General features: G+C 38.0%; 1 protein-coding gene across 4 annotated transcripts in view; it reads right to left on the bottom strand.

Moving 5' to 3' along the window:
• Positions 1 to 13701, bottom strand: part of si:ch211-51h4.2 — a 320169-nt gene that overhangs the window by 96682 nt on the left and 209786 nt on the right. For all 4 annotated transcript variants that reach the window (XM_043702225.1, XM_043702228.1, XM_043702226.1 and 1 more), the window contains one exon: positions 3422 to 3464. In XM_043702225.1, coding sequence (XP_043558160.1) covers positions 3422 to 3464 — 43 coding nt within the window. The remainder of the gene's footprint in view (positions 1 to 3421; positions 3465 to 13701) is intronic.

The following is a 13701-nucleotide window of genomic DNA, read 5'->3' as shown; positions in this document are numbered from 1 at the left end:
TAGAAGTTTACAAAATTATGAGGGGCATGGATAGGGTAAATAGACAAAGTCTTTTCCCTGTGGTCAGGGAGTCCAGAACTAGAGGGCATAGGTTTAGGGTGAGAGGGGAAAGAAATAAAAGAGACCTAAGGGGCAACGTTTTCACACAGAGGGTGGTACATGTTTGGAATGAACTGCCAGAGGAAGTGGTGGAGGCTGGTACAATTGCAATATTTAAGAGGCATTTGGATGGGTATATGAATAGGAAGAATTTGGAGGGATATGGGCCGGGTGCTGGCAGAGTGACTAGATTGGGTTGGAATATCTGGTCGGCATGGATGGGTTGGACCGACGGGTCTGTTTCCGTGCTGTAGATCTCTATGACTCCGCACAGACAGTTGCCAAGGATGGAATCGAACCCAGGTCCCTGGTGCTGTGAGGCAGCAGTGCTAACTACTGAGCCACCGTGCCACCCCCAATGTCATGAACTGACATCTCAATGTGAATGGACTGTCACTCATGGATTTTTAACATAATTGCAAAATGAATTACACTTTAAGAATTTCTAAAATATTTTAACCAGTAATGGGTTTTGAAATTAATCAGGGCTAGTAAAATTTTAGGTAGAGTTTGAGAGAGCTGGTCTATATCTGTAATTAATATAGATGTCACAATTAAAGTTGTAATGCACCACAACATCCTTCATTAATATGCTAAAGACACTGAAAAAATTGTTTATTGGTTTTAGATCATTGAAAGTGTTTGGAATAGATAACTGGATTCCACAAAATTAATTCAGTCATTCCATTCAATTATAATTATCTTGTGGAACAGGGGACTGGGATTACTTGGATGATGCTATGAAAGAATTGACACAGGCATGATACCACAGAGTATTCAGTGCTATCATTCTATTCACAATGTATTTGTTTAACAACTGAATTGGATGAATAAATATGTCATTGAACCCTACGGATGCTCAATCAATGATTGCAAGAGAAACGATGGCTAACATTAACCCTGGAAGTCTGTAGCATAACCAGAGGTTCCAGATTTATCCCACTTCAGGGCTTGATAGCCATTGAAGATGCATTAATAATGTAGCCAAATGGGTGGATTAGCAACCTGTAAATCTTTCTAATACATATCTTGCAGACACCAAGAGCGAATCTCCTGACTTTGGTTAATATTGAGTGGTATCCCTCAAGCAACGGCCCACGATTACAGGCTAGCAACTTTTTCCAGAGAAAAAATAACACAGGAATGAAAACAGACAATTATAGGTCATGCCTATTTTATTCACCACTAGGGTAAAGAAAGGGAGTGGTGTGGAAATTACTTTGACCTGTCTAGTACCCAAGTAGTTAACTCTGACCAGGAGACATTTGTGCTGACATTTTGAGTCATTCCTGTTCTTTTGAAAAGACGATAAAAGGTGCTGTTGTGAATTTGTCTCCAACAAGGTGATGAGAGTTTTCACCCCAGTAGGGTATTTTACCTGATGTGACAAGGCTAGCATTTTCATTTGTAGCAATGGATATTTTGCTATTGAAGAATGTGACTATTTACTATAGACATTATATTCACACGCGCACTATTTTAATACTAGCTCAAATGTTAGTGTTTACAATTGACCAGCCGACAGCCAATACAGAGTAATGCTACAAGCAGTTCCATGAGAAATGGAGTCAGAGACCTTAAACCCTCAGGTCACATGTTTGCTGCAGTGATGATGTCATTACCATTTCTCAAAGGTATACTGACTGTGAGAAACACATTAAGACTCCCCTCATCGCACATCCTTCCCCAGATAAAAGCTCATCTCAAAACAAATGTATATTATAGCACACAGCAACGTGTAATTGATTTGTTAATTATGCAGACAGTTTAAAGGTACTAACATTTCAAAGTTCAATGTAATATTTTAGAGATCTGACAGATCGTCTGACCTAGTGACTGTACACCCTTCTGGAGAAGTGAATGCTCTCATTTGCCAACTTGCTTGTACACTTGTTTATCTGTACAGATGGAGACAGGCTTGGATTCAAAGAGAATGTAATATCCATTTAAGAGAGTACCAAATGACATTAAACAAACATAATATAAAATCGTAACAGGCACAGAAGCATTTTCAAGATGCAGCAAATGATGAAATGGAATTTAAAGTCAAGATTACGTATTGAGTACAGGAGCTGGGTGGTCATGTTGCAGCTGTACAAGACATTGGTTAGGCCACTGTTGGAATATTGCGTGCAATTCTGGTCTCCTTCCTATCGGAAGGATGTTGTGAAACTTGAAAGGGTTCAGAAAAAGATTTACAAGGATGTTGCCAGGGTTGGAGGATTTGAGCTATAGGGAGAGGCTGAATAGGCTGGTCTGTTTTCCCTGGAACGTCGGAGGCTGAGGGGTGACCTTATAGAGGTTTATAAAATCATGAGGGGCATGGATAGGATAAATAGACAAAGTCTTGTCCCTGGGGTGGGGAAGTCCAGAACAGAGGGCATAGAGTTAGGCTGAGAGGGGAAAGATATAAAAGAGACCTAAGGGGCAACATTTTCACACAGAGGGTGGTACATGTATGGAATGAGCTGCCCGAGGAAGTGGTGGAGGCTGGTACAATTGCAACATTTAAAAGGCATCTGGATGGATATATGAATAGGAAGGGTTTGGAGGGATATGGGCTGGGTGCTGGCAGGTGGGACTAGATTGGGTTGGGATATCTGGTCGGCATGGATGAGTTGGACCGAAGGGTCTGTTTCCGTGCTGTACATCTCTGACTCTGACTCTATAACTTGTATTGTATACACCATGAAAGTATAGAGAATGCATTTGAAGCAGAAATTATACTTGTCGGAAATTTTGAGAGCTTGCTTTGTCAGCAGTGAATTTTATCTGTTTGGAATAGGAATCAGAATGTCAAGCATGACTTACAATAACTTTCTAACTGTTATCAGAAAATCGTAATCAATGGATACCAATATAAACTGATAGGAAAGGTGTAAATATGAAAAACAACCCTGTTAATTCACAATCACTGTAGTTCTTATGTTTGAAAGCAAAGCTTACACAGACAAGACAGCAACATGGAACACAAAGTGGATCTGCACATAGGAAACCATATACTTCATAATAAGCAAACAATAAGGAGTTCACAAAATGCTGCATTTGAACCCTCGGAAAATTACAGATCAACAAACAAAAACTGGCAGTGTGCATTGTATTAATTAGATAATGTTACATCATAATGCTCTCACTTAGCAAAAGAAATAGAAATATGGATGCAGTCAAATGACATTTAATATTATTAGAAATTCAAGAATGGAAATTAATTCATCATTATCACCACTTCACCATAGTCTTAGCCTGAACTTTTTGTTAAAGTTCACTGGTTTCTATTTGCAAATTGCTGAAAAATGCAACCAATAGATTAACAGGCACTTACTTTTGTCAATGGAACTGTGGCTATTTCCCCCGCTTTTTCAGAACTGAAAGCAAAAAAAGACATCAAGCATTTTTAGAATATACATTGGCTGGATTATAATTAGGGGTTTAACATTAAAACACTTTAAGCAATGCATGAATGAAAGCAGGTTAGAATTGGAGACATTTACAATACTCTAATTAATTAGTTCATCTTTACTGACTGGGTGATAACCTGGCAGAGTGGACTGTTTACTTATTGTAGAACCAGCCTAGTCTTCATTTCATTAGAACAAGACGAATGAAAATGGGATGGGTTTGTGCAAACGATGAATTTCCTGCTTTAGGTCAGGAATGAATGGCAATGGGATGGCAAAAACATGGTGTGCTGGTCTGCTCCCTGTTTCCAACTTGGAAAATTTTCCAAAAAAGTGGTAAGGAGACAGCATAGGACACGTGGGAAAGAGAGATGGCCTGCCTTAATATTTGGGTGGTGAGATCATTAGGTAGCTCATTAAGAGGCGATGGGTGGCCATTAGGAATTCATGGAAGCTGGCCTGTTGCAAGGTGATGAAAGAATACCAACAGTGCTGAAACAGTAACATATAATTAAAAAAAAGTAAATAGCTTGTGTTAAAAAAAATTTGCATTAATAACACTTTATAAATGAACCAGTCCTAGCCTGGACCCTAGCTCTATTTCTCCTTGTTACTTTGGGAATGAAGATCATCTTTTTATCAACACGCACAGATGGCAATTTGGCCTATCTCCCTGTAATCCCATAGGTAACAACAGAAATTACTTTTAGAATTCAGCTGTGTAGTTCCATCTTGTCGGCATGGACGGGTTGGACCAAAGGGTCTGTTTCCATGCTGTACATCTCTATGACTCTATATACTTAAGAGTAGCATAATACTGGAAGAACACTCATCTAAAACATCAGAAGTCATTAGAGATTGTTAGAAAAATCAGGTAGCTAGTCAACAGCACAAAAACACTTCAGAATTTCATAAGCTGTTACACTATTTCATATATAATGAACAAATGGACAGAATAAAAAAAACTGAGTGCATAGGGCCTTATACAAGGAAAGCTAATGGCATATATTAGAACAGGTTCCATAACAAAAAACTGCTTTTCCAGAAGCAGATCTGCATCTCCTGTGGAAAATAAGACTGGAGCTAATAGCATACTCGTGAGAATCGACAGTGGAAAACCAGACATTTCCAGTTTCCCCTTAAAAGCTCTTCACACAGAGCATTTTGCTCCATAATTTACATTCTTGCTAATGCAAAAGGCTGAATACTCCTTTAAAACTGGGTAATTTGTTTTAATAAATAACTCCAGTTACTATAGATAGAAAACAGTCATAACAACATTTATGATAAATTTTTGATTTGTGGTTAGTTTTTCAATTAACAATTTGTAAATTTTATCTCAATATGGCACCTGATTTTATATATTGAAATGCTTTTCCTGCAAGTTTAACAAATGAATGTTTGAACATTATTTATAAATCAGGTTTGTCTCTTACATTCCCTTATCGCTTCAGACGTTACAGCAGCCAGTTGTCTGCGCACAGCATTTTCTAATTGTACACTTGAATGCACATATCCCAAGTGGATTGGGTTCTCATCTTCCCTAGTGTTCTTGCCTCCATTGATGAATCACCCTCGATAGGTATTATCCAGCAGGATATGATATAGGATAGGGATTTTGGGACACATGTCACTGAAGCTATCAGTCCCAGTGAAGAGATATTAAGGATGTATAGTCAGAGGCAACTCATACAGATACATGAGTGGGGTCCAAACACTAACTGAAAGACATCAAGTCGACAATGGGAAACATGTAGCAAGTTAGCAGGATTGCAAATCTAACGTTGATAGTCACTGAAAACAATGATAGAATATCCACTGCCCCAAATTTCTAAATGTCAGAATATAAGGTTTCTTAAATTTACCCATCACTACAGTCTCTGGTTTTACGTTAATGTGTGTTTGGCATTCTGGCTGTTGCCATTTTTCTTGGTGGTGGGGGGTGGGGGTGTTGTATGGTATTGAGGAGAAATTGTCACATTCTACAATAAAACTGACAGGTGCTCCACTGATCTACACAATGAGGGAAAACCCTTATTGAAGTTACAGCAGCTGAAACTGTTCAACTGTGACCATTGTCATACATCAGTCTATTAGTAAAGTAATTTCTATCAATCATAAAATTAACAATTGAACTAACATCAATTATCATTCATTGAATACAATCCAAACTACTAACACTTTTTTAGATTGCACCCTCTGTCCAAATCAGTGAAAACACTATATTTCTACCTTTCCTAATTTGGAACCTTCAAACAATCTCTCTCTTCTTCTACTTTCTAAGGAATAAAACATTAATCCTAGTAATCCCTCCTCTTAAACTAACTGTTGGAATCTTTACATCATTTTGATGAACCTACTCTGTATCCTCTCCAAGGCCAATATATCCTCCCGAACATGTGACGACTAGAACTGTTCACAGAAACACCAGATCTCACCAGGGTTTGGGAGAGTTGTAGTGGGTATTCTTACCTCCTGCATTCCAATAAAAGGTCAGTGTTCCATTGGACATAATTATTTTAAGTTATTTCCTTGATCCATGCATCCAGAATCTGATATCTCTTTGGAATTCCATTATTTCTAACTTTTCACCATTTAGAAAAACCCTTGTTCTATCCTTCTCAGATCTAAAGTAGATGACCTCACCTTTGTCTATTTGCCATTTTTCGTCACTTGCTTAATCTATCAATGGACAGAATCTTGTTTTCAGGGGCAAGATGGAATTTCTTATGAAAACATATTCTTCACAGTTCATTTCAAATGTATACAAAGGTTAAATAGCATACTTTTCTGGCAGGTAGTTCTTTCCCAACACTGGGATCTTTTGATCCAATTTCCAACTTATTCTCTGTGACCCAGGATCTTCACTCAACCTTTGTCCATCATATTCACCCACCCCTTGAGATGTTAGAGACCAGGAAATAAAGTGGGACCACACTTTAGAAACGTCTCCCCAGAGGTTGCCCAAAAAGTGCCCAGGAGAAATGGGAAGTTCTTTTCCAAAATGATGGAAATAAGTAATCTCATCCAACAAAAGCAGTCGATAGTGTTGCTGCAGAGATCAGAGTACGTAGAGCATCTACAATGTTTTCACCAACTTTCTTTAAAATAATGGGATAAAAACCATCAGATCATAGGGATTTGTCATTCTTTCATGCTATCCTATTCATCTTTACTTTTATTTTGTATATATTCATTCTGGTAAATGCCTATCCTGAAACAGTTTCCTTGGGATGTCTGGAATGCTGATCTCTACCCTTCCAGATTTCTCATTAGCTTATCCATGGTGACAATGCCCCATCTGATCACTTTTATCCAAGTGTCCATTTATCACACTTCTGTTTTATTCTAGCATTTTTTCTACTATTCATGTAAAGCTGACTGGTCAGTAGTGCCCTTTCTTCACCCTTTACTCCTTTCTTAAATGAAGCTTCCAATATGCGGTCTTTGTTCCAGGATCTATGGAGTTTTGGAAAATAATTACCAGTGCATCAACTATCTCTATCACCACCTCCTTCAATTTTCTGGGTTGTAGTTCAATTAATTTCCTCATTACCAATTCTAATTTACTTCTATCCTCATTCTTCCTTGTCACTTGGATCTCTAAATCTATCAAATTTCTTGTATCTTCCTCAGTGAAAACAGACACAAAATAATCATTTGACTTCTCTGCCATTCCTGTATTTTCCATTGCAAATGTTCCTGACTTTACTATTAATGGACCCACATTTCCCTTCGCCGAACATTTCATTTTTTTTAATGTACCTGTAAAAACATTTACCGTCCAATTTTTTTTGGGTACATTGCATTTGCATTCTATTCTTCTTTTCTTTTTCAGATTCTTGCTCCTCCTCTTCCTGCATTCTAAAACCTTCCTAATCTTCAGGTTTGTTACCATTTCTGGCCATTTTCTAAGCCTTCTCATTTTATACAATCCTTAACTTTCTTTGTCAGCTACAGTTGACTGACCTTTGAGTTTTTTCACTTTGAAGTTGCTGCAAGACATGTAATCATTCTTTAAAGCCTGTCTATTGTTTATATATAGTCATGCCTTTTAATATTTTTCCCAATCCAGCTCAGCCAATTTTTTGCCTCATGCCTTCATAATTTCTCTAATTAAAATTGAAAACCCTTCCTTCAGATTTAACTACTTCGTTTTCAAACAATGTAAAATTCTATCATTATTCATCTCAAAGGCTCTTTTACAAGATTACTAATTAGCTTTTTTCCTTTCATAATACTAGATCCAAAATGGTCTGTCCTCTAGCTTGCTCTTCAACATGCTGTTCGAGAAATCTGTCTCTAAGGTACTCCAGCAACATGGCCTCCATAGCTTTAGAGCTCAATTGGTTTACCACGCTTTATACCATGCCCTAGACTACCATTTGGAGTCCTATAAATAATTCCAACCAATGTCTGCTGCCCTTGCTATTTTTTGTAGCTCCACCCAGACAGATTCCAAACATTGTTCTTCTGATATGAGATCATCTCTTATTGATACCATCATGCACTATCAGAACAGCACCACCTTATTTCTCTTCTTGTTGGTTCTTCCTATATATTGAATATCTTTGAATATTCAATTCTCAGTCCTGGTCTGTGTAATGGCAATTATATTATAATCATTTATCTCTGTTTGTGCCCTTTAGATCATCTACCTCACTGTGAATAGTGAGAGCAGTCAGGTAGGATGGACTTTGTCTTTTTGTCCACACTGTTTTCGATATTGTGCATTCCAAATCTGCTTTGCTGCACTGTCCTTGTCCACTTCCTAATTTCTCCATCCACCTCATGTTCAGTGAGTCACTTTGCATAAAATTTTCAGCCCCATACCTAGACTTTACCAGGTGAAAATGTTGGCTGATGAATGTTGTGCAATAGATGATGAATAGATGAAGGGCTGCTGGAGGCACAGATGACTGCTGCCATCGTCCTCGGATTTTTTCATCAGGTAAGACTTCCTCCCCATTTTTCTCATCATTATCATCATCCACTTTCTCCCATTGCTGTGTGGGACCTGCTGAAATTCAATACAGAAGATTAGGTATTCAACACTAAAGAGAGTGATCAGTTCAGGAAGCATTGCATTTCACAATAGCTTCATCCTCTGAATGGAACTGCAGAGCATCCACTCATTTATTTTTGGTACTGGCACATTCAACTCCCTTTTGCCAACTTTCAGACTTGATGGTCCTCAACGGAACTCATTAGCTCAGTCCTCAAAATCTGTTAACAACCCCATGTCAAGCAGCCCTAGCCACCGGCATGTATGGCAACGTCTCCTGAAATAATGTTCACAGTAGATGGTGATGGTAAGCATTTCTGAGGAATCTCTCAGGTTGCAGTAAATAGCGAATGTGTCCAATGACTGGTGCAAGAAGAACCGTGTAATGTGAGAAGCTGGAGTAGTAAAAGACCAGATACCAGGGTTTGGGAAAGGTGTTACTAACACAGCGTCTAAATGAAGACTTGCTTTAGAGGTTTTGGATCTGCACTTGTGGCCATTCCCAGTGTCCAAGAATTTGGATAGATAAGTATGGGAAAGATTTTGAATTGTAATATTTACTAAAAATTGGGACTGACCAGATAGACTGCAGTGTTCTTTTATTCTGTCCTGTAAGTTCTCATGAAGAGTCCTAGCTATAATTTAGAATTCATTAAGTGGAGGGCAAGAATGTATCACTCACTGATAGAATGCACCAGCTAACTGTCAACTTAGAATATGCATTAGCTTGGAAACATTCGTTAACATATTTTAAGGATTGCTTGCTTTGATGCCTACTTCAGCTTTTTCTGCAGTAATGTGGTTTCCAAAGAAAGTAAGCGTGTTTGCAACATAGAAACATGCAAACAGACATTACAACTTTTTTATACATCCTGTCATGTCTCTGAGTTATGATACAAGGTAACCATGATTGCTTAGAAGATGAAAATGTTGGATACTAAATCTTTTAATTGCTAGTACTCCGACAACATAGCACTTGTATTAACAAACAGGAGTAATCCCATCCTTGAAAAATCACAGCTGCATTCTCTACTGGAAGCCAGCATTGATTAAAACAGCAGGTGATATGTACCACAAACTGTTGTGCAAAGTATGCTAATTAGGATCAGCGTTAGATTTTAACCTAATTCTTGACAAATGGGTGTTAAAAATCAGGCAGTAATATTCATGAGAGTGCTATGCCAAATTGCTGTAAAAATTGAGTGTCTTGTGGTGCATCTTGGCAGCAAACAAGTTTCACAGAAACAGCGATGAAGAATTAGAGCAGTGCAGTGAAACCTTGTCAAAAATTAAAGAACCTGGAGGGATAGCGACACGTGATAATAGCACTGGGACAAATCTTTGAGAAATGAGAGTCTTGCAGCAAGTGACAATCATGTCACACCAAATCCCTCTGAGAAATAATAGCCCTTCAAATAATGAGAGCATCACAGTGGATCTCTACAAGAGATGAATGCATTACAGTGAAGTTCTGAAAATGAGGACACGATCAAACTACAATGAAAAACAAATGTGCCATCAAGGATCATAAAAATGGCTTGCATAAGCAAAAAAAAGTCACAGCAAATTACCTCAAAAATGAGTGCCACTGTATCATAACCAATCTGTACTAAGCAACCTTAGCATTACTTGTAAGTTGCAAGAAACTAGCAGCTAAAGCAGCATAGCTAATAATTGGGGTGGAAGTAAACAGCAGAGTTGGGGTTGATCACTGGAAAAATCAAATCACAGTAGCAAAGCTAATTACTAAGTAAAACAAGAGCATTGTGGCTAATTACTGGGAAAAAGACAGGCACGTCACAACCAATCACGGGAAATGAGAGCATCGTAGATAATCACAGGCAAAAAAAAATTGCTTTGAATCATTGAAAGAAATTAAAACAACATGCCTAATTGTAGGGAGAAATGAGACCAACAAATCTAATCACTTGAAAACAACATCACAACTAATCATTACAAGAAACACCCTATCTTCTGCATAAAAGCCAACTTTTCTGAGCCACTATCAATTCTGTGGAAGGGTCACTGAGTCTGAAACGTTAACCCTGATTCCTCTACACAGATACTGCCAGACCTGCTGAGCTTTTTCAGCAATTTGGTTTCTGTTTGAGAAACAATAGTAACCTGGCTAACTACTAGGAACGTATCATGATTAATTTCATTAAGAAACACTCAAGTTTCATCTTCCAAAATGTTGTCGAATTCTGAGGAAGATGAAAACACTATGCTAAAGTCAGAGTAAGAAGTAACAGTTGTACAATAAAATGTAAGTTTATTGATTCCATATTCTTGATGAGAGTTGTATTTAAAGTGGATACTAATTGAAGAGCTAGGTTATAGTACTCCCAACTCCATCTCTGCCCACATGATCTCTAAGCATGCACCCCTGCTAAAAGTGCAGGATTGATTAATTTACTCAGAAATCTCTGAGAAAGAGCAAGCCAGTACAAAACAAATGAGTGTCAGAGTGAATGTGAGAAACTAGACTGTCCCAATGAATGATGGCAAAGCTTTGAGACATGTGCCTCAATCATCACCAGAAATAATAACTGAAAAACCGCTCAGAGATGAATTGCTACAAGAAACTAGAACACTGCAAAAAAAAAATCAGAAGAACAGAAGTATATGGAAAGTGTGTATATACACAAACTTCGGCTATTCTAAAATGGATAAATAGATAGTACTTGGGAAAAAGAACCTGACTTTTATTTTTTCCCTCATTATATTAAAAATGCTGAGATTAATCATAATGTCCTGCTGTTACCCTAACTGAGATCATCTAACTCACCACGGATTTGAGAATGAACTTTGGATCTTCCTAGACATTTATGGCACACATACGAATAGTAATACACTTGTCAATATAATCATATGGGACTTAGTCATGTTTTAAGGTTAAGGTGGGTCACATTATAGGTCTTACTTGATGATCGAAGCATGTTTCTCAGTTTTGTTCTTGGTTTGAATTTGAATCATGTTGTTAGTTCAGTTTTACTGGCAATGCTCAATTGTAGACAGAATGAAATGAAAACAAAGTTATCCACTCCACCTACTCACCAGTGCTGCAAAATGAGAAAAGGACAAGGAAACACAATCCCTTCACCACAGCAAAAGTTTGACAATACTCAAATATTGGCTCATTTAGGTAAGGTATTGCAAAGTTTCCTGTGTTCATGGAACTATTCTCCACAAAAATCATTGGTCTAGATTTCAATTGGTTAACACATTAAGATGAATGAATGGTGATTGGTGTTCTGACCAGAAAACCCAGGCTCATTGCATTCAGGAAAGGAGGGGTGAAGTAGAGGAAAACAAGCATTGTGAATAAAGCCTTTTCCTAACTTTAGAATATAGGTTGTTTTAAATAATTTCTTTAAACACAATGCTTCTTATTTGTACCATTTTGATCTCCCGTGGCTTTTCTTCAGAATTCTCCTTTTATAATTTTGAAATATTGGATGAGAATATTCGAGTACCGCAGACATTATTATCTTGCAATCCCAGAATGCGTTTCTTTTTAAAGTCTGCCACAGACACAAAAAAAACTGCAAATGTAACTTCAGTTGCTGTTTGGCAAACTCTGAAATGCCACACCATGTGTGAAGCTTTCCCAGCACCGCAAAGATAAATGTAACAGGGGAGAAAGCAAAAAGGGAGGGGACTGACTATCTCCATAATCTCGACAGAAATCCACATCTTGCATAATTTTTGTATTTTTGTCCTTCGAGGATAAAATACATACAAAAAAGGGGTTTAATACTGAATGCAATGCAAGTCTGTGTGTTAGTGGCCTGAGGTCTGAATTTGTGGGCTAGTGTGCTGTGACGTTCATAGCGTTGAGAAAAGTGACTTTTACACCCATGCTCTGTAGGTAACAGGAAAAAGAGAATAAAACTCCACTTCACCAGAGTGCTGCCTGTCAGCGTCAAAAAGTGTGGCACTGGAAAAGCTCAGCAGGTCAGGCAACATCTGAGGAGCAGGAGAATCGACGTTTTAGGGCATAAGCCCTTTATCAGGAATGTTGATGGACTTATGCCTAAAATGTTAATTCTCCTGCTCTTTGGATGCTACCTGACCTGCTGTGCTTTTCCAGTGCCACACTTTTCGACTCTGATCTCCAGTATCTGCAGTCCTCACTTCCCCCTGCTGCCTGTCAGCCACTGCCAAAAGCAATCAGGTCTAAAAGTTGCAATCAACCTATAAAATCGGGAATCTCAAAACCGATTGTTCAACTACCATCAATACTACTGGAAGCCACAGAATTCAACTATTTGCACTTCATGAACAATTCAGAGAAAAATTTGTTTCTTTTAAACATCTTTTTAGACTCACTCTTCCTTCTAATCTGTATGTATGTGTATTACGTTACTAGTTATTGGTGTGTTGAGTAACTAATAAACTCACCATTTTGGCTAATTCAAGAACACCTGGTTAATTGTGTCTGTTGGAAACCTGAGTTCATTTGGCTCTAGGAGAAATGAATTCCCAAGGGAAATTAAAATTAATCTTGTTGCCACTAACTGAGGGGGTAAGTAAGTAACCACAGGGAATCAGATTACCCTTTCCACCCAGGAACGTAATGGTTTCGAGGCTTCCTGTCTGAATCCATAACAAATTGGCAAATCTCATCTGCGGATGGTTGTAACAAAAAAAAGATAATCACCAATTTGCCAATGCAAGCATGTCTGTTAAATACTTCTAAAATCAACTGTTCAATGTGATCATTTTAATACTTTGACCCAAAGCTTCAGATTCATAATCTGAGGCATGTGATTTGAATGATCACAAATGCATTCACCCATTTTCCCTTCTAGTAAACTTCCATGAGCACTTTTTGCAACACAGCTCATTCTGAAAAATGAAATACCGTAATTATACTGTCAAGATCCATGTAATGGCATTTTAGCACTCTGCAACCAATGACACTTTGAATCAAACTTATAATCATTTATCATCTGGAAACATGCATTATTCATTCAATCTAAAGTTTCTCCAGAAGTTTTTCTTTCTGCCTTTTAAGTGACAGCTTGAATTTCCCTCTTATTGCTGCTACAACACAGAAGTTTACAAAAGCTGACCCCTTGCAGCTGGTGCCTGCCCGAGAAAAGAACAATTCCACGTTCTAAATTCCTGGGCGCTGATGTCAGTATGTCACCGGGCAACCTGATAGGAATAGCAGGTTAGGTGAAAATAAATTAG

The sequence above is a fragment of the Chiloscyllium plagiosum genome, chromosome 13, assembly GCF_004010195.1.
Source record: "Chiloscyllium plagiosum isolate BGI_BamShark_2017 chromosome 13, ASM401019v2, whole genome shotgun sequence".
NCBI classification, from domain to species: domain Eukaryota; kingdom Metazoa; phylum Chordata; class Chondrichthyes; order Orectolobiformes; family Hemiscylliidae; genus Chiloscyllium; species Chiloscyllium plagiosum.
This window is presented reverse-complemented; position numbering and strand designations above follow the sequence as displayed.